The 22979-nt window shown below is 35.9% G+C and overlaps 3 protein-coding genes across 5 annotated transcripts; all 3 read left to right on the top strand.

Annotated features, from left to right (window-relative positions):
- The first annotated feature begins 570 nt into the window (after window positions 1–570).
- LOC145014021 (putative LRR receptor-like serine/threonine-protein kinase At1g06840) lies at window positions 571–6089 on the top strand. 2 transcript variants are annotated; one of them, XM_078972375.1, is made up of 21 exons: window positions 571–994; window positions 1109–1285; window positions 1389–1539; window positions 1611–1682; window positions 1800–1871; window positions 1938–2081; window positions 2148–2219; window positions 2289–2360; window positions 2489–2560; window positions 2639–2707; window positions 2813–2881; window positions 2968–3039; window positions 3212–3298; window positions 3385–3453; window positions 3542–4053; window positions 4141–4302; window positions 4397–4680; window positions 4750–4801; window positions 4892–5142; window positions 5247–5381; window positions 5451–6089. In XM_078972375.1, the coding sequence occupies exons 2-21, from the start codon at window positions 1192–1194 to the stop codon at window positions 5805–5807; spliced, it is 2868 nt and encodes a 955-aa protein (XP_078828501.1). In that variant the 5' UTR covers window positions 571–994; window positions 1109–1191; the 3' UTR covers window positions 5808–6089. The 2 variants fall into 2 exon arrangements, with proteins under 2 accessions (XP_078828501.1, XP_078828500.1); XM_078972374.1 differs by having other exon boundaries at window positions 576–994; window positions 4886–5142.
- Window positions 6090–7653: 1564 nt separating this feature from the next.
- Window positions 7654–12876, top strand: LOC145014643 (putative LRR receptor-like serine/threonine-protein kinase At1g06840). 2 transcript variants are annotated; one of them, XM_078973064.1, is made up of 21 exons: window positions 7654–8040; window positions 8152–8299; window positions 8436–8586; window positions 8667–8738; window positions 8827–8898; window positions 8985–9128; window positions 9215–9286; window positions 9365–9436; window positions 9538–9609; window positions 9701–9769; window positions 9851–9919; window positions 10010–10081; window positions 10159–10245; window positions 10337–10405; window positions 10485–10987; window positions 11057–11218; window positions 11294–11577; window positions 11639–11690; window positions 11761–12011; window positions 12102–12236; window positions 12327–12876. In XM_078973064.1, the coding sequence occupies exons 1-21, from the start codon at window positions 8002–8004 to the stop codon at window positions 12651–12653; spliced, it is 2922 nt and encodes a 973-aa protein (XP_078829190.1). In that variant the 5' UTR covers window positions 7654–8001; the 3' UTR covers window positions 12654–12876. The 2 variants fall into 2 exon arrangements, with proteins under 2 accessions (XP_078829190.1, XP_078829189.1); XM_078973063.1 differs by having other exon boundaries at window positions 11755–12011.
- Window positions 12877–19933: 7057 nt separating this feature from the next.
- LOC145015481 (large ribosomal subunit protein uL16-like) lies at window positions 19934–21414 on the top strand. Its single transcript, XM_078973958.1, has 4 exons — window positions 19934–20030; window positions 20393–20894; window positions 21008–21089; window positions 21208–21414. The coding sequence occupies exons 1-4, from the start codon at window positions 20021–20023 to the stop codon at window positions 21274–21276; spliced, it is 663 nt and encodes a 220-aa protein (XP_078830084.1). The 5' UTR covers window positions 19934–20020; the 3' UTR covers window positions 21277–21414.
- Window positions 21415–22979: the final 1565 nt, after the last annotated feature.

Genomic DNA, 22979 nt, shown 5'->3' with positions numbered 1-22979 from the left:
TCTCACGTGCCATGTCTCGTGCCGCGGGCAACAGCGTATGCAAAATCAAATCCTTATCAAAACCATCATCATCGGATGACGAAGAAATTGAACATGGAAAATTATCCATTTTTTGGTTGAATGTGTGTTTGTTTTGAAATAATGAGTGTGTTTTAATGAAAATTATGTGTAAAATAATGTCTCTACAGAGAGAGAATTTGAAAAAATAATAAAAAGAGAATAAGAAGTAGCTATGGTTCGAAATTGAATTGGCCAATGACAACCTCCGTCTTCACCCGTCTTCCCCCACGTCAAACCCACCCACCCTTAGGACAGTGTGCGTCTCTATGGGGGGTCGATGTCAACCCCCAGACGTCCTTCTTGGACCATAGCGGAAAGACTTAGAACTAGTCGCGGCTGTTAGTAAATGTAATACTTAGTAGTTTCACCTATTTGTGGGATATGGTTGAAATGTGCTAAAAGAAGCGGAGATGCAATAGGTGTCATCTGCTAACAGGTCGAGTGTAGGCCTGTGCAAATTATACCGAAACATAGCAGCCTTTTTCAAAGTACGGGGGTCCCGATACAACTAAGAAGTCAGTCCATCGGAACACAAAAGTCAATGTTGGCGAATGCCATCTTGGTTTCTTTGAGGAGAAGCAGAACATTTCACCCAAAAATCGTAGCACTCGTACGCGTTCTTATTAAAAAATCGCAGTTACTTTCAATGGCTGAATACGTCATCAACTTCATCTGCATCAGCTTACAAACGTTTACCAGTTCAAGCTTTCTCCTTTTTTTTACCTCTTCTCTTCTCAAAATCAACACCCACCCAAGTTTACCAAAGAAGATTCAACAAGGTTCGCCTAATTACACAGACCTGTCAACCACCCTAATAATTTGTCAACGGTATTTACAGGCGTGCCCATGTGAACACAGTGTAAGGAAATTATATTCGCCTTTGGCATATAACTTTTTGCACGGAAACCGTTCGATTAAATGCCTCTTCGAAGTGGTAAATTTGCTGGTTTTGAGAATCTAATTTTTGAGCTCGTGTTTGGAGTTATTGTATGTGGAAGGGATCTAATTGAGATTTGGAATTTTAACCTGTTGTCTTGTTTCGGCTCAGGTGGATAGTTTGGATATTTGGATAAGTACAAGTGTTAACTTTTAAGCAATATTTGGGGATTGTGTCCACTCAACATTCTCGGGATGTCCGACTCAAGGTTTTTACTGTTCAGAGTGTTCTGGGCCATGAGTTTGTTGCTTGTTGTTACAGATTGTCAATCTACTCATCCTGCCGAAGGTAATTCTTAATTAATTGTGAGATTATTGATTACGAATTATGATGATAAACTTTAGTATTGAAGGTGGATTTACTCATGATAATCTTGTAAATTAATGTGCAGTGACAGCACTGCAGCTTATTAGGGATAGCTTTAGCGATCCAGGCAATCGTCTGAGCAACTGGAATCGTGGAGATCCATGTTCATCAAATTGGACTGGGGTTTTGTGCTTCAACAGAACCCTAGACGACAGCTATCTTCATGTCAGAGAACTGTAAGATAGCACACCCTTGATAATTTAATTTTTAATTCATTTAAAAATAATTCTGTGTACAATTTTTGCAGCCAACTACTGAATCTCGACCTTGGAGGAACTTTATCTCCAGCCCTCGGGCGCTTCTCTTATATGGAAATATTGTGAGCCAAATTCCTAATATCATCATCATCATCATCATCATCATCATCATCATCATCATTACTTTCTTTCTTATAGTATTTTGATTTTCTTATGCATATTTACTCTTAATTTTAAAGGGATGTCATGTGGAACAACATAGTTGGGAGTATACCAAAAGAGATAGGCCAACTTACAAATTTGGAACTCTTGTAAGTTGATTTCTTCTTGGATTTAAATGTGAACACAAGTGAAAATTATTGTTAATTTACATGCAGGCTCTTGAATGGAAATCAACTAACAGGATCCTTGCCAGAAGAGATTGGTTATCTCCCTAATCTGGATCGAATACAAATTGATCAAAATCACATATCTGGTTCAATACCTGTGTCATTTGCAAACTTGAACCAGACAAAGCACTTGTAAGTACTCATCCTTTCCTTGATATTATATTTTTAGTTTCTTATTTTTATCTGATTTTTATGCAGCCATATGAACAACAACTCACTTAGTGGACAAATTCCTCCTGAGCTATCAAGATTACCATCACTTGTTCACATGTAAGTTTATGCTTTGAGTTTCTTAACTTCATGTGCATTGGCATTTGCTGACATGGACGTTTGTTGCAGGCTTCTTGATAATAACAACTTATCAGGCTCTCTTCCTCCTCAGCTCAGTGAACTGCCAAACCTGCTTATACTGTATGCTTTCTTTCTTTACTAGATTCATGTTTTTTTTTTTTGCACATGTTTGTATGCTTATATAAGCCTTATATGTTTTGTTGTATAAAACTATATATAATCAGTCCTTTCTTTCCTTCTGTTGGCAGTCAACTTGACAACAACCACTTTGAAGGAAACATACCTCCCTCTTATGGCAACATGCTTAAGTTGTTGAAGTTGTAAGTCTAATTTCATTTTCCACATATTCACTTAGATAGGATTTTTTGCAAGTTTGTGATAATTTTTGGGTGTTGCAGGAGTTTAAGGAATTGCACCTTGCAGGGACCAATCCCTGATCTTAGCAGGATATCCAATCTTGCTTATATGTAAGTATGGAATACTTGTTGGATGTTTTGAAATATGATGATATCTGGCAAAAAAAATTTTTTTTTTTTTTAAGTTGTTAGTTTGATGAGAGTTGTACATTTCAGAGACCTGAGCAATAACAATCTTAATGGGTCCATACCACCCATGAATCTTTCTGATGATATCACAACAATGTAAGAACACTTGATCTTTTACAGGGTGTTGTTCCGGATTCTTATACAACAAACAATCTCATTTCATATGAAAAAAAACTATGCAGAGATCTGTCAAGGAATCAGCTTACTGGAACAATTCCTCCCAGCTTTTCAGGCCTTCCTAACCTACAAAGACTGTGAGGATTCTTTTAACCTTTCTTTTTGCTTCTTGTAAATGCAATTTTTACTAATTACTATTTGGGTGTCCTTCATGATTACAACTTTAAGGACACCAATATTTATGGCTGTTATTTACAATTATGATGTATGAAGCAAGAACACACTTATCTGAAACCATTTCCACTGCAGGGCTCTTTTCAACAATTCATTGAATGGCTCAGTTCCATCCAACATTTGGCAAAACAGGACTTTGAATTCGACTGAATCACTTACCTTGTAAGATCTGTTTGAATAAAACATTCAAATAGTAAAAAAGAAAGGTATAATCTTGCTCTAAATTCACATCTTCTCTGATACTGCAGGGATATGCAAAACAATAGGCTTTCAGGCATCTCAGGCAGCCTTACCCTCCCTCCAAATGTCACCCTTAGGTTCACTAACTACATATTCATGTCATGTTTGGGTATTTATTGATCATAAATTTATGGGACATGAAAAAACTTGTATAAATATTTTCAGCCTTCAAGGGAATCCTGCATGCACAAATGCCAGCATCAGTGTGGAATTCTGTAACTCTCGTCCAATTGCATTAGTCAGTCATCTACAGAGCGTTCCTTCGAACTCAACCGACAATTGTCCCCCTCAATCATGCCCATCTGACTATGAATATGCTCCAGGCTCTCCTACTCGTTGCTTCTGTGCTGCACCATTGCTTATTGATTATCGATTAAAGAGTCCCGGATTCTCAGATTTTCTACCATATTTCTACTCATTTGAGGTGTATTTAACCACGGGTCTTGAAATAAACCATTTTCAACTTGACCTTACTTATGAATGGCAAAAGGGTCCTCGATTACAGATGTATTTGAAGATTTTTCCTGTGTATTCACCCACACCTAATTCCAATATCTTCAATAGGAGCGAAATCCTCAGGATCCGAAGCTTGTTCACGCAATGGAAAATTCCAGATAGCGAAATTTTTGGACCTTACGAGCTTCTCAATTTCACACTAGTTGGTCCTTACGAAGATTGTTCGTCTCCTAAACCCTAATCTTACGAATTCTTTAATCTTGATTATATTCTTGTTATTAATAGTTCAATACTCGTTTTAATCGCAGTTATTCCCCCTCCCCCCTCGTCTTCTGGTATAAGCAAGGGTGCTGTTGCGGGAATCGTGGTAGGGGCAATTGTAGGTGCGGTTTTAGCCTCTGTGTTCATAGCACTTTATATCCTAAAATTGCAACGGAGAAAGTACCACGCAGTTTCAAGAAAACGTCATGGTGAGTTAATTTCTCTAGTATGACTATTGAAGTCAAAATTCATCATCTGATTCTGATGCTCCTGGATCCAAACTCCAAATGATATTTTACGCAGTTTCAAGGGCGTCACTTAAAATTGAAGGAGTGAAAAGCTTCAGTTACAGTGAAATGAAACATGCTACAAACAATTTCGATGTTGGAAGTGAAGTTGGGCAGGGTGGGTATGGAAAGGTGTATAAAGGCGTCTTCACTGATGGGACAGTTGTCGCCATTAAACGAGCCCAGGAGGGATCACTACAAGGGGAAAAGGAGTTTCTCACAGAAATAGAGCTGTTGTCTAGGTTACATCATAGAAATCTGGTTTCTTTGCTTGGATTCTGTGATGAAGAAGGCGAGCAGGTAAATTACCTTTTTGTCCTTTAGTCGTCTTTACATTAAAGATACATATATAAGATTTGTGCATTGCAGATGTTGGTTTACGAGTTCATGCCTAATGGCACTCTCAGAGATCACTTATCAGGTATTTTTAAACACGATGAGTCTTTACTTTATATTGAATATTGAAAGAGATAAAAAGGGAACTGATGTATCTTGCATTGACTAGTTACAGGAAAGTATAAAGAATCGTTGAGTTTTGGGATGAGATTGAGAATTGCATTGGGGTCTGCAAAGGGCATTCTTTACCTACATTCTGAAGCTGATCCTCCAATATTCCATAGAGATATTAAGGCCACAAACATCTTGCTCGACTCAAAACTTGTTGCAAAAGTTGCTGATTTTGGACTTTCAAGACTAGCTCCGGTTGCTGACCTGGAAGGTGTTGTCCCTGGTCATGTATCAACAGTTGTCAAGGGAACTCCGGTAACACAGTTTGACTTTTAAGCTCAAAATTCAAATCAAGTAAAGAATGGTTTAGGGTACTGGTATTTGAAACTTAATTAAATGGTTTTATTTTTGCATGGCAGGGGTATCTTGATCCTGAATATTTCCTGACTCATAAACTAACAGATAAAAGCGACGTCTATAGTTTGGGTGTTGTTTTTCTTGAACTGTTAACGGGAATGCACCCAATCACACATGGGAAGAACATCGTCCGAGAGGTAAGTGATTAATTAATTTGATTCTTACCACACTTGATTTTTGTGATAACATTGAGATCTATTTATTAGGTTAATATTGCGTATCGATCGGGGATGATATTCTCAGTGATTGATGAAAAAATGGGATCTTATCCGTCTGAATGTGTGGAAAAATTTGTGACATTGGCCCTGAAATGCTGTAAGGAGGACACGGATGAACGACCATCGATGGCGGAAGTTGTTCGGGAACTGGAAAATATTCGACAAATGATGCCGGAATCCGACTCAAGAATCATGAATTCCATTGATATCGAAGCGGGGAAGAATGCAAATGCGCCTTCTTCTCAGTCTTCATCTTCTACCACAAAGAACCACCCTTATGTTTCTTCAGATATCTCGGGGAGTGACCTTGTTAGCGGTGTTGTCCCCACCATTGCACCTAGATGAACAAACAAAACAATGTATTATTTTATGTTGTGTCCACAATAGTGTATGTAAATTGTAGACACAGTAAATAGTGTTTTAAGGAAGATATATCTGCATATACTACATGAAGGAGATATCTCTTCTTTAGGAACTATTTATCGTGTATACTACTTGAAAATTGTAATATTGTTTTCTTTTGTCTAGTTTATATGTATATACCATGTTAGGATTTGGTTCTGTAAAGTATGGTTTTAGAGAGTTACAGGAGTGCCTTCATAAATTACTAACTTTTTGGTTTTCTTACATGATTGTTAATGTTATATATTACATTCAGTCGCTGGACAATATTTCATCGTGTTTTTATGGTCACCATACAAAAATATACATAGCAAATGTCGAGGCAAGATATCAATTTTGTCGAAACAATAAATAATATAAAATTGACCGGTTTCTCAGGGTTATGTTTTTAGTTTTATCTATGTGAAAGAAAAAAAGGTGGTGCGCAGGCTAGCCGAGTGGCATTGGCAGGAGCTAAGTCACCTTGGCAAAACCGTTCCGCCAACTCGACATGTTAGGCTCGACACCCCATCTCAACAGCTTGCAACTTCTCTCTCCTTTCTTGCCACACTCTCTCATCTCTTTCAGCTTCTCCTCCACTCCGCACCCCACTATCTATCATTGGTGGTGGAGAGGCTTTTGGCTGAGGTGGTGTTGGTGACCTCAACACCGCTCCTAACAGCCTAAAACTCGAAGGAGTGTAGCCGAGAGGGGTCAAACTCCACCTCATCCATCATCTTCTCCGAGGGTTTGTTAAATCATTGGCATGTCCTAATGATAATAAAAGGGAAAAAAAATTAAGAAAGCTTGGGAAAGAGCGATGAAGGATGTGGAAAGACCGATGTGACTACGATGAAAATGAAATCATTCTAACGACACAATCACTAGCGAAGAATACATGGCAAGAAGAGTGGCGATATATAATGTTGAAGTCCATCACAATCTTCATAGTGACTTGGTGGAACATATTTGTAATGTTGATCATATTGATACGTACGTGGAACCCTAAGATTGTTTGGACAACCAATTTTCGGACGTACGATTTCATGTAATTCTTATTAGTCACGTATTTTTCGGTTTTTAAGTTTTGAAGTTGTTAATCTATTGTCACAAAAATGATGTGGTAGAAAAAGGTGTGACAAAGTTGCTAATACTTCCTCCGGTTTGAAAGGGATGTAATTCATTTATTTTTAGTTTATAGACAACTACTAACATACATATTTATAACTATTATTATTATCTTATTTTTCATCTTTTAAAATCAAAGAAGCGTTTTATGTTATGATTGTATTTGGTTATTAAGGCAGAGGATATCGACAGCGGGATGAGGGAGAATGTAGACGATAGTGTTGGGGACGATTACAAGCAACAATGGTACTATCAGAAGAAGCTGATTGCGGGTTGTGGAAGGAACCAATACCGATCTGTACCGTTCCCGATTTTCCAAAAATCGAATTTGATCAAAAGTCAATCCCGAATACCGAACCAAATTAACATCATCACTACCAGGAATGATATTAGTTTTCGGTACTAGTACTGATACAGACGGCACCGAATCTAGAATTTTATGAATTTGAAATTCTAATACCGTTTATATTTTTAAATTTGATACCGGTTTTAGTATGGTACAAATTCGGGATCAAAATTTGATACAAAGCCTTCATCCTATGTAAAAAAGCTAAAAGGATAATTTGCTAAATTATGGGGCATTCTTGAAATCCTCGGCAAAGCATGTATGGGACACGTGTCAACGCGGTAGGCAGTAAAAGAGTCAAATATTGCGAACACCATCTTGGTTTTTGATAGGAGAAAAGAACCTTCAACCCAACATCTGATCGAAGTATTCTTGCATTTTCTTAGTTAAAAATGCACAGTAAAATCGAGAAAGAAAGGCTACAGCCGTCACCATGCTCATCTGCATCAGCTATTCAGCTTACAATCGTCACTGGTTCAAAGTTTTTCCTTCTTATCTTCTTTTCTTCCCATCATCAAACATCTACAAGGCCACAAATGGTTACTGAAGAACATTTAATGAGGCCTGCGCAATCACACAGAACCCTCAACGGCTCAACCACCCTCTTAATTGTGAATGACTAATTATACTCGTACCCATGTGAACAATGGGTAATGGAATTCTTTTTATTCGGCACAAAACCGTATGAACACAACCCATTTGATCAAATGTCTATTTGAAGCGGTAACTTTACTGGTTTTAAGATTGTTATTATCAAGTCCTTGTTTGGAATTATTGCATGTGGAAATAGTCATAATGAACTTTGGAATATAATTGTTGTCTTGTTGAACTCAGGTGGATGGTTTAGATATCTGTACAAGTAATTGGTGTCCTTTCAACACACTGGTGATATCCAAAGTATGGGTTTCATGGTTCAGATTTGTCTGGACCATGAGTTTGTTGCTTGTTTTTGCAGATAGTCAATCTACTCATCCTGATGAAGGTAAACTGCTTTGTTTTCATGTATTTGGAGGAGTTTTTGTTCATTACAAAGGCCTCTATTTTATCAAATACTTATTTTGGAAAGAAGAGGGATTGATTACTCAATACACATGATAAACTTGTGATTTTATTTGCAGTGACAACACTGAGGGCTATTAGGCAAAGCTTTATCGATCCAAACAGTAAGCTTAGGAACTGGAGGCGTGGAGATCCATGTGTATCAAATTGGACCGGAGTCTTGTGCTTCAACAAAACCCTAGACGATGGTTATCTTCATCTTCGAGAACTGTAAGATATTAATTCTCCAATTTATATGATTGTAACTAGAAGTTTTAAAGCCACAATAAGTCCTGGTATGATTTTTGTAGGCAACTACTGAATCTCAATCTTTCTGGAACTTTATCTCCAGAAATAAGGCGATTATCTTATATGCAAATATTGTGAGCCAAGTTCCAAATTTCACCATTGTTTCCTTTTTCTTGATAATATTTTTGTATGCATATAACATATTTGTTCTTGATCTTAAAGGGATGTCATGTGGAACAACATAGGTGGGAGTATACCAAAAGAGATAGGCCAACTTACATCCTTGAAATTCTTGTAACTTCATTTCTTTTTTCCTGTTTAATTAATTAATTAGATATTGAACTATTTATGGTAATTTGTAACTATGATAATGCATGCAGGCTCTTAAATGGAAACAATCTAACAGGCTCCTTGCCAGAAGAGATTGGGAATCTCACCAATTTGAACCGCATACAAATCGATCAGAACCACATATCTGGACCAATACCAGTCTCATTTTCAAAACTGAACAACACAAAGCACTTGTAATTTTATTATTATTTGTTCCTATATTTTTATTTCCTGATTTCTTTTATGATGACTATTAGTAGTATCATATGTGAGTTTGTAGTCATATGAACAATAACTCACTTAGTGGTCAAATTCCTCCTGAGCTATCTAGATTGCCAAATGTTGTTCACCTGTAAGTTTATTCTTTGAATTTACTCAAGTTTTGACTTTTGAGTGCAATGGCATTTGCTGACATGGACAAATGTTGCAGGCTTCTTGACAATAACAACTTATCAGGCTATCTTCCTCCTGAGCTCAGTAAACCACCATACCTAATTATACTGTATGCTTTAATTCTTTACTATATTGCTTTTTTTTTTTTTAAAAAAAAATTGTTTTGGTCAAATCATAAGATGAAGGAGTTCATTCTACTTTCTTTGGTAGTCAATTTGACAACAACCACTTTGAAGGAAGCATACCTTCCTCTTATGGCAACATGCTTCAACTGGCCAAGTTGTAAGTGTAGTTTAAGTTTTAATAAACTTTAATAATGATGAATTAATTCAATACATAACACTCTAATCCAAGATTACCTTTGATGTTGCAGGAGTTTTAGGAATTGCAACTTGCAAGGACCAATCCCTGATCTTAGCAGGATACCGCATCTTACTTATATGTAATTATGAAATAAATCTTGAATGTTTTGGAGTAAAGTCTTTTTTAAGCTGTTAGTTTGATGACAATTTATATATTTCAGAGACCTGAGTGATAACAATCTTAATGGATCCATACCACCCGTGAATCTTTCTCATGATATCACAACAATGTAAGTTTTATAGAGTCTATTCGTGATCTACTTTGTGTCTTTGTGTTTGGACTTTGGATTCTTATAATTTCATGTGATAAAACTGTGCAGCGATCTGTCAAGGAATCAGCTTACTGGAACAATTCCTCCCATCTTTTCAGGCCTTCCTAATCTACAAAGATTGTGAGGATTCTTTAACCTTTCTTTTAGAAAATATTATGGATTGATGTACACATTTATTTGAAACTATTTTCCTGCAGGTCTCTTTCCAACAATTCATTAAATGGCATAGTTCCATCCAATATTTGGCAAAATAAGACTTTCAATTCAACCAAAAAACTTACAGTGTAAGACCTCGAACATGAACATCCCTCTCCCTTTTTATCTGCTCTAATTCTTTCTCGGAACTCACATGTCTTCTCTGGTGGTATCTTCCAGGGATGTGAAAAATAACAGGTTTTCAGGCGTTTCAGGCAGCCTTAACCTCCCTCCAAATGTCACCCTTAGGTTCCTTAATTTCTTGCTAATTGTATGTATATTCACACAACAAGACTTTCAGGCTTTTATGTTTCTAAAATTTCTGCAGTCTTCAAGGGAATCCGGCATGCTCCAATGCCAGCTTGGCACAATTCTGTGAATCTTTAACCACATTAGTCAGTCATCTGCAGAGCATTCCATCAAACTCAACTGACAAATGTCCACCAGAATCATGCCCAAATAACTTTGAATATGCTCCAGGCTCTCCTACTCCTTGCTTCTGTGCTGCACCACTGCTTGTTGGGTTTCGGTTGAAGAGTCCTGGATTCTCCTATTTTGAGACATATTTCTATCCATTCGAGGTCTACCTAACCTCTGGTCTTGAAATCAATCATTTTCAACTTGATCTCACCTACGAATGGCAAAAAGGTCCTCGACTTGGAATGTATCTAAAGCTTTTTCCGGTGTATACAGTACCTGGTTCTAATGTCTTCAATAGGAGCGAAGTACTCCGGATTCGAAGCTTGTTCACACAATGGGAAATTCCATATAACAAATTCTATGGACCATACGAGCTTCTCAATTTCACACTATCGGATCCATATAAAAATTGTTCGTCTTCGATCTATAACCCTAACCATTAGATATCGTCAAGTTTGTTAATACTCATCTTAATTGCAGACTTTCCTACCACTTCACCCTCTTCTGGTATAAGCAAAGGTGCAGTTGCAGGCATCGTGGTAGGGGCGATTGTAGGTGCGGTTTTGGTCTCTGCGTTCGTGTCAGCTTATATCTTACGATCGCATCGGAAGAGGTACGATGCAGTGTCAGGAAGAAGCCGTGGTGAGTAAACTTGTGGATTCACTAATCATGTTTCGGTGTACATACCCGATACTCGATCTAAACATCTTTGTGCAGTTTCTAGGGCATCCATTAAAATCGAAGGAGTGAAAAGCTTCACGTTTGAAGAAATGAAACACGCTACAAACAACTTCGATGTTGGCAGCGAAGTCGGGCATGGTGGGTATGGAAAGGTGTATAAAGGCGTGCTCACTGATGGGACAGTTGTCGCCATTAAACGAGCCCAGGAGGGATCACTACAGGGTGAACATGAGTTTCTAACGGAAATAGAATTACTGTCGAGATTACATCATAGAAATCTGGTTTCTTTGCTTGGATTCTGCGATGAAGAAGGCGATCAGGTAAATTAACTTTTTGTCCTTTAATCATCATCACAAATTACATATAACTTGTGTATTGCAGATGTTGGTTTATGAGTTCATGTCTACTGGCACTCTCAGAGATCACTTATCAGGTATGCCTGTCTTAATAAACTTCCTTATCTGATAACGACAAGACTATGTGTTTTGGTTGACTAGTTACAGGAAAATATAAAGAATCATTGAGTTTTGCTATGAGATTAAGAATCGCATTGCATTCAGCAAAGGGCATTCTCTACCTTCATACCGAAGCTAACCCTCCAATATTTCATCGCGACATTAAGGCCACAAACATCTTACTCGACTCAAAACTCGTAGCAAAAGTTGCTGATTTTGGTCTTTCAAGACTCGCTCCTGTAATTGACATTTCCGGAATTGCCCCCGGTCATGTGTCGACAGTTGTTAAGGGCACTCCTGTAAGCATCAACTTATATGTTGACTTCCTCTCACGTTCATACATGATAGAGGGTTTGGTTTGACAATGGGAACCCGGTTTTCTTTTACAGGGCTACCTTGATCCCGAGTATTTCCTGACACATAACCTAACTGATAAAAGTGATGTTTATAGCCTTGGTGTTGTTTTTCTCGAACTCTTGACAGGGATGCACCCAATCACACATGGCAAGAACATTGTTCGAGAGGTAATATTTGTGTTGGAATGAGAGTTGAGACGTTGAGTAGACTAAATCAAAAATCAGAATTATCTTTGTTTTGATTTGGTTGTATATCAGGTTAATATTGCGTATCAATCTGGCAAGATATACTCGGTTGTTGATGCAAATATGGGATCTTATCCGCCTGAATGTGTTGAAAAGTTTGCAACTTTGGCCCTCAATTGTTGTTGTGAAGACACGGATGGGAGACCATCGATGGCTGAAGTTGTTAGGGAAATTGAAAACATATGGCAAATGATGTTAGATCTTGACCCCAGGACCATTGACTCCGAACCTGTGTCTTCTCAGTGTTCATCATTAACAAAGAACATGTTTCTGGTTTCCTCAGATATCTCAGGGAATGATCTTTCTAGTGGTGTTATCCCCACCATATCACCTAGATGAGAATCCCTTTTCGTCTGATTTTACTGGTGTATGTTAGTGTAGTTGAGTTTGAATTGTGGCTTTTGTTTTCGGGTAACAAGAAAAAAGGGTAAATAGTGTGTAAGGAAGATGCATAAACTAGTCTTTTCTAAGAAATGTTTATTTTGTAGAATATTTGGAATACTGTTCTGTTTTCTGCTTTCTAATCTATGTATAAAGTATACACCATGCGGTTTTGCTTGAATTTTGATATGTAAGTTAGAGTGGTTTTGCTTGGCATTCAATAGTTTTGACATGTTTTATGAAAAAAATCATTGAAACACTAATTAAACATGTACTTTTGGTGTGATTGTACATTGAAAATTCATGTCCAAAAACATCATTTAGTTGAGTCATGTCTAGTCTAATTTGTTATTGTATTATCTTCTTTACATTGGTTTTTCTTACGAGTTTAAGTTTTGAGTTAAAACAAAGCTACGCCAGGGAAATAAATCAACCTCCTTGTGAGTTCAAACATTTGCATTTACAAACCTTCATATGTCTACGTCTCTTCATAAAATGAAATCATATTGATCTAAAAACTTCATGACCATTTCTTTAAGAGAAAAATAATGTCATGACAACAATATTTATCCACTGGATTTTATGAATATTGATCTTACCAATTACACCAAGGATATGTTTCGCAGCCAGAACTTTGTTTTTTTTTTTTTTTTTCCTGAGGGTTTTAAAGTTGTCGTTCAAACCGAAAAATAGTTTAAAAAAAAAAGAAAACTATTTAGACTAGTGTTTTAACAAACTTATCAAATTTTTAAAAAAATTCTTTCAAATATACCATTTACTAATTATAAAAAACTTCAATCTTCTACATGTTTTTATGTTATTTTACTTATTCTATGCTAGTTTATCAACTATTTTGCCAAACATTTTTTATAACTATTTTGCCAAACATATCGTAAGAATAAACCACAAGCCCCTCCACGTCGTTTTTGATCCCATACCAACAAGTTTTAAAAAAAACTCAAGAACGACTTACCCTAAAAACTCAAGAACATGGTGTTAGGCATTTAATGGTTAAATTCAACAAAGAAAATTCTTTCAAATGATAGTATTTTCTTTTCAACGCCTAACACACATCCACTAAATCATACTCATGACTAGTCGATTGTCCACGACATGACTTGAACCCTCAGCCCCTTAAAGGAGGAATACATTTTTAAACACTTTGATACCGATAAGTCAAAAACCATTTGGTTCAAATATCACTATTTATTAACAAGTATGTCTATGTTTGTAGCAAACTCTTTTACGTACTTAGGTCTTCCAGTTGGTGCTTCTATGGCTTGAGTAACCCACGGAAACCTATCATTGAAAAATTTCAGGCGAAACTATCTAGATGGAAAGCTTCCACCTTGTCGTTTGGGGGTAGATTGACCCTATGCAAAGTTGTTCTAAGTAGTCTTGGCTCATTTTACTTTTCTATATACAAGGCACCTGCAAAGGTGATTAAAAGTCTTGAAAGAATTCGGATGAAGTTTTTTTGGGTAGGCTGCGTGGAATCAAGGAAAATGGCCTGGGTAGCTTGGGACAAGATTCTCGCAGCTAAAGAAAGAGGTGGGCTCGGTGTTGGCAGCTTAAAGGCACAAAATCTTGCTCTTTTGGGAAAATGGTGGTGGTGTTTCAGAAAACAGCCTGAAAGCATATGGGCTTTGGTGATTAAAGTCATTCATGGACCCGATGGAGGAGTGTCTCGTCCTATGGCCACAAAAAGAAGAAACAGTTGTTGGGGTTCAATTGCAAGCCTGCCAACATCGTTAGAAAAGGAACAGGTGCCATTCTTAAATTACTTCCAGAATATATTAAATGTAGATGGCTCATCTAAATGGTCATGGTCACTTGATCCTTCGGGGGGGGGGGGGGGGGGGGGATATTCTGTTTCTTCACTGCGAAATCATATTGATAACATGGTCTTGCCTCATAGTAATGACAGATGGATATGGAACCTACTGGTGCCGGGTAAGATAAACATTCTAGCTTGGCGAGTCTGCCAGGGTAGACTTCCATGCATGGAGAACCTTTTCAAGCTTGGCATCAGCTCTTCAGATTTGTGTCCGATGTGCCATGAAGCCCCAGAAACGGTAGATCGCATCTTTGTGGGATGCCCGATCTCAAAGGAAGTTTGGTTGCAGGCATGCAGTTGGTGGCGGTTATTGGAACTCTCTCCTAACTCTTGTAGAGAGTTGTTAGATTGTAAAGACTTGCTAGGAGTAGAGGTGGCAAATATTGACACGACACGAAACCCGACACGAAAAAACGGGTTTGGGTAAGATATTTCAACACGTTTAAATAAACGGGTTGACACGGCACGACACGAAAATTAAACGGGTAAGGTTAGGGTTGAGAATTTCAACTCGAATATGACTCGAAAATGACCTGTTTATTTATTTGCAAATTTTTTGAATTATTTAAATAAACTAGAAAGATACAAAACCATAACCATAAGTAAAAGAAAACCTTCGAATTGAGTCGTTTTGTAATGTTGAAATGACGTAGCCAATTAGATCAAGACTTAATTTCATTTTTTTCATTCTCTCCCAAACTACTCGGTCTCTTTCACCACTCTCACATCCTCGCGACCTTTTCATCCGCCTCTCCAACTCCCATTCGTTTGATTTTGTCATCTGAACTTGCTATGACTTCATCTATTATGCCTCCAAACTATTAGTTTTTCCTCTCCGCCTACATAACTCCTACTCTTTCAACATGCTCAATCTTTTAACCTCAAATGACACGACATATTTCAAGGTATAGCCCTAACCCGAAAACTGACACAAACTCGACACGAAAATAAACGGGTTGACACGACACGACACGTTAATTAAATGGGTTGGGTTAGGATCAAGCACTTTCAACCCGTTTAGTGTTTCGACACAACACGTCACGATTGCCACCTCTAGCTAGGAGGACATCAAAGGCTGAAGGTGGTTAAAGAGGCTATAATGTTGGTTTTCTTATGGGTAATTTGGAGATTTAGAAATAGCAAGACTCATGCCCTGAACTCAAACTCCTTATCAAAATCGGCACTGACATATGAGGTACAAGCACATTCGTACCTTTGGATCAATGTGTGGAATCGAAAAGGACAAAATCTACGATGGATCGAGTGGTGTTGCGACCCAACTTGGAGTGCTATTGCAGGATGTAGTTAATTTTTCTTTTTCGTTTCCTTGTTGTTTTATGTTGCTTTGTTTGTTTTGTTCTTGGAACATTTTGTACCTCTTAGCCCTTGGCTAGCTTTTCTTAATATATGCTTGTCGTTAAAAAAAATCATACATTCTTTAGGTTTGTTATTATAACATAAATAAAAATTCTTTTAAGTTTGTAATTATAACATTTTTTATAACATGAACATTAATTAATAAATTTAAACAGGAATGCAACAAAATATTCATTAGGTTTCATTAAAAGATTAAAGAATAACACAATGCTTTCAATACTTTTCATAAACACAAAGATAAAACAATTGTTTCAAACTTGATACATAAAAAAGTTTTTTTTTCTACAGCCAAATATGCATATTTAAAAATCATAATTATTAGCTAATCATTCTCATTGAATTTAGTTACATTGTTTTCCAAAAAAATAATTTTCATTATCTTTTCTTTTTCTTCTTCTTCTTATTCTCTCTCTCTTAAGTATTTTATTTTATTTTTATTATAATAAATATAATAATTACATTTATATTATTAATTGAGTTAATGTAAATGATCCAACTTTTATATATTTCCCAAAGTGAGGCCATTTCAAATTTGAGATATATAATTTGCAGTTTGTTCTAATTTGAACCAATTGTTTGCTAAAATTATTTTTCTTCGCATAAATTATAGGAATAATGATTTAAAATGACAATATATTTTTTGATTTTTATACATTTAGTTATTGAGTTTTTTTTTCGTCCACATTTACCCCTTTAACTTGATAAATTGTACAAATTCAGTCCTTATGACCGGTTACACCAAGTTAGCTGGTGAAAATAACTTAATAGAGCAATATATCTCTCACTCTGTACACATTTAGTTTTTAATATTTTTTACACATTTAATCCTTAATATTTTTTTTGTTGCAAAATAAGTCATTTTTTTGTACTCATTAAATATTTATGAATAATTTCTTTAAGTTCTTCTCATGACATATTACGTGAGACAATCATTAATCATGTGTTTGGAGCTTTTGATGCTTATATTCATCACGATCTCAACTACTTGGTTGCTTAGGTCATGTGTGAACATCATAAATTCTTCATACGATCTCAAATTTTAACGATATTTGCAATAATGCGTTCGTATTTTAGTCTAATACAACTTTTATTTGGACTACTCCTGTTAAAAAGTAATATATATTTACTTACGATCTTTATATCCATACGGTTTTTATGGATGAATGTATGAATGTTTTTTTTTTTTATGAAATCATAAGTAAAAATATATTACATTTTAATGGGAGTGATCTTAACGAAAGTTGTAGTATACTAAAAAGCCGAACACGTGGATATAAAGATTATTAAAATTTAATATTGTATGAAGAAGTTACGACGTTCAGAAAACAAAACCTAATCCAAACTACAAGACCTATGCAACCAAGCAATCGAGATCACGATGGACATAATCATCAACAAACCTAAACACCCCATCAAGTTTGACCCACGTAAGATGTTGTTAGAAAAACCTAAATAAAGCATTCATAAGTACTGAATGAGTATTAAAACAAAAATGACTTATTTTGAAACAAAAAAATATTAATTACTAAATGCGTACAAAATGAGCAATATATTATCATATTATGTCATTTTTTCCGGCTAACTTGGAGCGGTCATAAGAACTTTATATGTGCAGTTTAATAAATTAAAAGGTTAAATTTGGACAAAAAAAATCAGTGACCAAATATGTACAAATCAAAAAATAAATTACTATTTTAAGTCAGTGTCCCTAAATTATAAATGTGTAGTGTTATAGGTTTTGTATGATTATCATTATCTACTTTATTATTGATAAGTTTTATATTTTTTTTGTCAAAATTTCAGCAAAATACTATAAATATTATATTATTTTCTATATATTACATTTTGTTGATTTTGAACATGTTTTCGAGATTTTGGATTTCTTTTTCAACGATATATTGTCTAAATTGGAATATGAAAATACAGTTTTTTTTACAAAACTAATCCAAAACAAATAAATGACATTGAAATGTGGTAATAATTATTTATTTATATTATAATTATTAATTAAAATTAAACTAATAATCATTACTTAATTATTATTATTATAATAATGATATTTGATTAAAAAGTATTTTTTTAATCATTATTGGGAAGAGTGATGAAAAAGTAGACCTAAAATAGGGATAGTAAACTCTAAAATATAGATAGACCAATGTGTATATAATAGGATCCAAAGTTATGTGATTAAACATATTGATTAAGTATATCTATGAAGACATCTATGCTACCTTTCTAAACTTAAACCCACCCCAATATACCTTAAACCCCACCCTACCATACCCCAATTCTTATTCCCCTACTCTTCATCCTATTTTGCATCAATTAAAGATTACTCTTTATCCCCCCTTCCATCATCTCCAACAGTGAAGACAAACACCGCTCACCTTCGTCTTCCTCACCAACAACCACCGCCACCACCAGATGACCATCTAAAAAAACATCACAAATGGAATTTGGAAAAAGACCTTCGGAAAAACGTTTGGTCCACCACCATCACACCCTACTACAAATATGGTCTGCCAACGCCATAACCTAACATATTTGGTCTGCCACCTAAAACTCAACATATTTCTCTCTATTCCTATTCTCTAACCTATCCATCAACCATCTTTCATGAAAATCGTGTTGTTTGTGGGTGTTCATACCCAAAAATCGAGCCCTGAAACCTTTCTCATTTATTAGGATTGGTTCATCGAAATCTAAAACCCTTCATCGAGGGTGGTAGTTGTTGGTTCTTTGAGAAACGACTAAAGGTGGTGATGATGGTAGAGTGGAGATAGTGGTAATAGGGTGGTTGAAGAGATGAATGGGTTTTAGAATTAGGTGGTTGAGGTTAAGCTTTATTATTATTATTATTATTATTATCATTATTATTATTATTATTATTATTATTTAACTAAAAATAGTTTTCAAATGTATAAGACTAGAGAGAATAGTGTCACAGAAATCACACTTCTTTCTCTGTCACGTAAGCGTCACACCTACTTTTACCACAAAAGTGTGGCTCATTGCCACACCCAAGGAATGATGTCGCATTTTTGTTAACAATTTAATTTAAATAAAAACTTTAATTTTCATTAAAAACATAACATTTCATCACTTAAAAATTAAAATACATTACATTACATTATTTAAAGAAAACATAACATAACATTAAAAAAAATCTAAAAACTTAGAAAAAAAACTAAAAAACTTAAACTTACAAAGTGGTTGATCATACAAAAGTTTTGGGGCATGAGTGTTTCTATTGGGTGTTTTTGGTTGTTTGGATTATTGAAAGTATATTGAAAGTTTTTGAAAAAAATATGATGAAAGATAAAGAAATTCGAGTGATGTTTGGTAAAAAAAAAAAGATAGGTTATATATAGGAAAAGTTATAAAAAAAAAATTGAATTTTTTAATTGTTTCAAACCATCAAATCTACTGACCACCAATCAGAAGACGCGGCTAAAAGGAGAAGAAGACACCAAAGGCCGCATAAGGGAGGTGGTGTTCCCCTTCCTATATGGCAAAGAGTGCAGTCAAACTACGATCCGCTCCCAAAGACTAATAAATCTGAAAATGATAAAATAGTAACATCAAACGATTATACAATAAAATAAAACCAAATAATCCACCACATAAAACATAAAATAATAAGGACTAAACGCATAAATACTTTATACGGGATTAACGTATTTTGACGAACTCATCCAAATTATGTAATTTTGACTTGAATAATAAAGGCATAACCTAAATTTGTATACTTCTTTTTTGATCGATAAATAATATTAAAGAAGAAAAATGCTTTTTACAAAAATGCCCTCAGATAAATCTTGAAAATAACAAGGTCACAGATAACGGAACTACGCGCTTCTATTTTGAGTTGCCAAATTCAACCTGTCAATACATATTTTACAATAGTCGGTGTCGAAGAACGTGTCTTGGATTGGGTTACACTTCTAGAAGCCCATAATCACCACCAACCCAATTCAGCACGCCAACGACGAATCAGCATACGTAAGCCCATCAGGCCCATAAAACAACTATATAAACGCTATTTCATCGTAACCTAATTAGGGTTTTGTGTCCGATATTGCGCAGCATATCTCTTGAAGAAAAATCAGCAATGGGAAGAAGTACGTTTTCTCCTCAATTGATTCATTCCTTTTTGCTAATCGTTGCAGTTTGAGCTATCTAAAATTAATTTCCTGTCGTTGATTTCATCTATTATGTTTTTATATTATTATTTCGATCTGGACAAACCACGAGTCCGAGTACGTTTGATCGATTCCATAAATTTGAACTTTGTTAGGACAGTTAATCATCTTTTGTAACATACGATATATGCCTCGGAAATGGATTGTTTCAAGGTTGTTTGTTGAGCTGCTTTGTTGATAGCGAATTAGTGTTGATGATCTTCATTGTTTGAGAAATTAAATAATCTGATATGTCTATTGTGTAAGATTTCATCCTGACAGATAATAATTGTATCACTCAGGACCCGCTAGGTGTTACAGGCAGATCAAGAACAAGCCCTATCCCAAATCCCGATACTGCCGTGGTGTTCCTGATCCAAAAATCAGGATCTATGATGTTGGCATGAAGAAGAAGGGAGTCGATGAATTCCCTTTCTGTGTTCATTTGGTCAGTTGGGAGAAGGAAAACGTCTCCAGTGAGGCACTTGAAGCTGCACGTATTGCCTGCAATAAGTATATGACCAAGTTTGCAGGAAAGGATGCTTTCCATTTGAGGGTTAGGGTTCATCCTTTCCATGTGTTGCGTATCAACAAGATGCTTTCGTGTGCTGGAGCTGATAGACTCCAAACTGGTATGAGAGGTGCTTTTGGGAAACCACAGGGTGTATGTGCCCGTGTTAGCATCGGTCAAGTTCTTCTTTCTGTTCGATGCAAGGATGGTAACAGTCAGCATGCCCAGGAGGCACTTCGTCGTGCTAAGTTCAAGTTCCCTGGTCGTCAAAAGATCATTGTCAGCAGGAAATGGTATAAATTTAAAATTATTTTTCCAAATCCCATTTTTCACATTTTACTCTTTGTTGAATGAATAATTCTTTACTATTAAATGTTTTTCTAATCTTTTTTTGTGTTGATTTCAGGGGATTCACCAAGTTTAGCCGAACTGATTATGTGCAATGGAAATCTGAGAACAGAATCATGTCTGATGGTGTTAACGCTAAGGTATGTATTTCTCATTTCTCCGATGTCTTTAATGGCTTAATCATATCAGACCTTTTTAATTGTAGTTGAGTTTTGTTATAACAGTTACTGATGGGTAATCTTGTAATTTACATTGCAGCTTCTTGGATGTCATGGACCCCTTGCAAATCGCCAGCCTGGGAGAGCTTTTCTAGATGCTGTTGCTTAAGTTGGATTATTTATTTGGTATCAGATTTTTTAGTGAATCTAAACTCAGTTTTGTATGTTCGCTTGAACAAGGTTTATTTCATCTTTTTCTGTGTTTTGGATATTGCAATATAAGACCAATTCGCTATTTGAGTTTTAATGTTTGTCTGTGGTTCCTTTGACTTTCCTTAAGTTAGCATTTATGTTTTAACATCATCATCTACACTTCCACCATCCGATGCTTTTAACTACATGAAATTGCAGTAGCAGCTGTAGCATCAAAATATGGAACCTCTTAACATTTTGCTTATAATAGCAACACGACTTTACCCTTCTACTTTTTTGGTAAATTGTAGCCATTGCAGTTTATCAATATTCAAAAAATTGGTAGTTTTGAAAAAATGATAAGAGTACATTGCCAATATTGGATGATAAATAAAGTATTTCGGTTTATGTAACATACTATGAATCTTTTTGGATCTACCAGTTCGATTACCAAAGCATCATTATCATCCAGTCTATGTTCTAATGCAAATGCCTTGTTATCAACCACTGATTCCAGTTCTCTGACTTATAAATACACTACTGCATTCATTCCATTTGCATGTGTGCTTGTGTATGCCAAACAGAGAGAAACATATCGATGTCATCTGCCCTTGGCTCCTCTGCTAATGGTTGTTTTAGGTGGCTTCATCACTCCTTGTCTCCTTTTTCACTCTCTCTACCTGGCAGTCCTCTCATCATATTCTTTTTCTATTCATGTTCACCGATTTATGCTCATTAAAAATTGATTTTTGTTTTTGTAACATTTCCAAAATCAATGAAGCCAAAGTTTTTGACTGAAGTTTATAGCGCTAAAGGTAGAAGTGCATGATGAGTTAGACCCCTGTATGAGTGAAGTGGCATGAGTAGAGAATAATTGATGAATGACCTCAATGAACAAGGATAGGTTAAGTTCTATTTACTTAGGAATCCGGAGCAGCACCCCTAGGTATGAGATTCCAAGGGACAGCGCCCCTAGTGGGGTGCAAAGGGCAGAGCTTTTAACAAAGTATTATGATCTTGGTTATTTCCATTATGTTAAATAACAATTCTATATACTCTTCAACAAAATGAGATTTCTTAAAGGAAATGATGACCTCTAGGTTGTCATATTCAGGTTTAAGTGATGGATTTTAGGGAGAAGTTATGCTAACAACTTGTTATCTTCTAAATAGAGTTCCAAACAACAAGAGCAAGATAACTTCATATGAACTTTAGTACAAAAGGAAACCAAACTTGGGAATCTTAAAGTTTGGGGGTTGTCGGGCAGTTGTAAGACTGACTGAACCAAAGATGAAAACTTTGGATGAAAGAAACTTGATTGTATCTTCATTGAATATGATGAGAATTATTTTTTATCCATACCTAAACCCAGGGATGAGCAAGGAACCGATCCGGCTGAAACCGGCCCAAACCGAACCCGTTCCGGGAACCGAAGTCGGCCGAAATTAAGAACCGAACCGAACCGGACCGTCGGTTCTACCGGTTCTTGCCATGTCTTCAATGTTGGAACCAGTCATCAAGAAATAACAACATACGGTTTCGGTTTTTGTCGGTTGGACCGCGTCCGGTTCTACTGGTTTCGATTCCTACCGATCCTCGGTTCAAAAAACCCATAAGAATATCATCTCGGTCTTGACCCGACTGGTTCCATCGGGTTCCGGTTCTGATACCGATTCCAAT

Source organism: Lactuca saligna, chromosome 9 (assembly GCF_052625555.1).
Source record: "Lactuca saligna cultivar CGN05327 chromosome 9, ASM5262555v1, whole genome shotgun sequence".
NCBI lineage: Eukaryota > Viridiplantae > Streptophyta > Magnoliopsida > Asterales > Asteraceae > Lactuca > Lactuca saligna.
The sequence above is the reverse complement of the archived record's forward strand: the minus strand, read 5'-3'. Positions and strand labels throughout refer to the sequence as shown.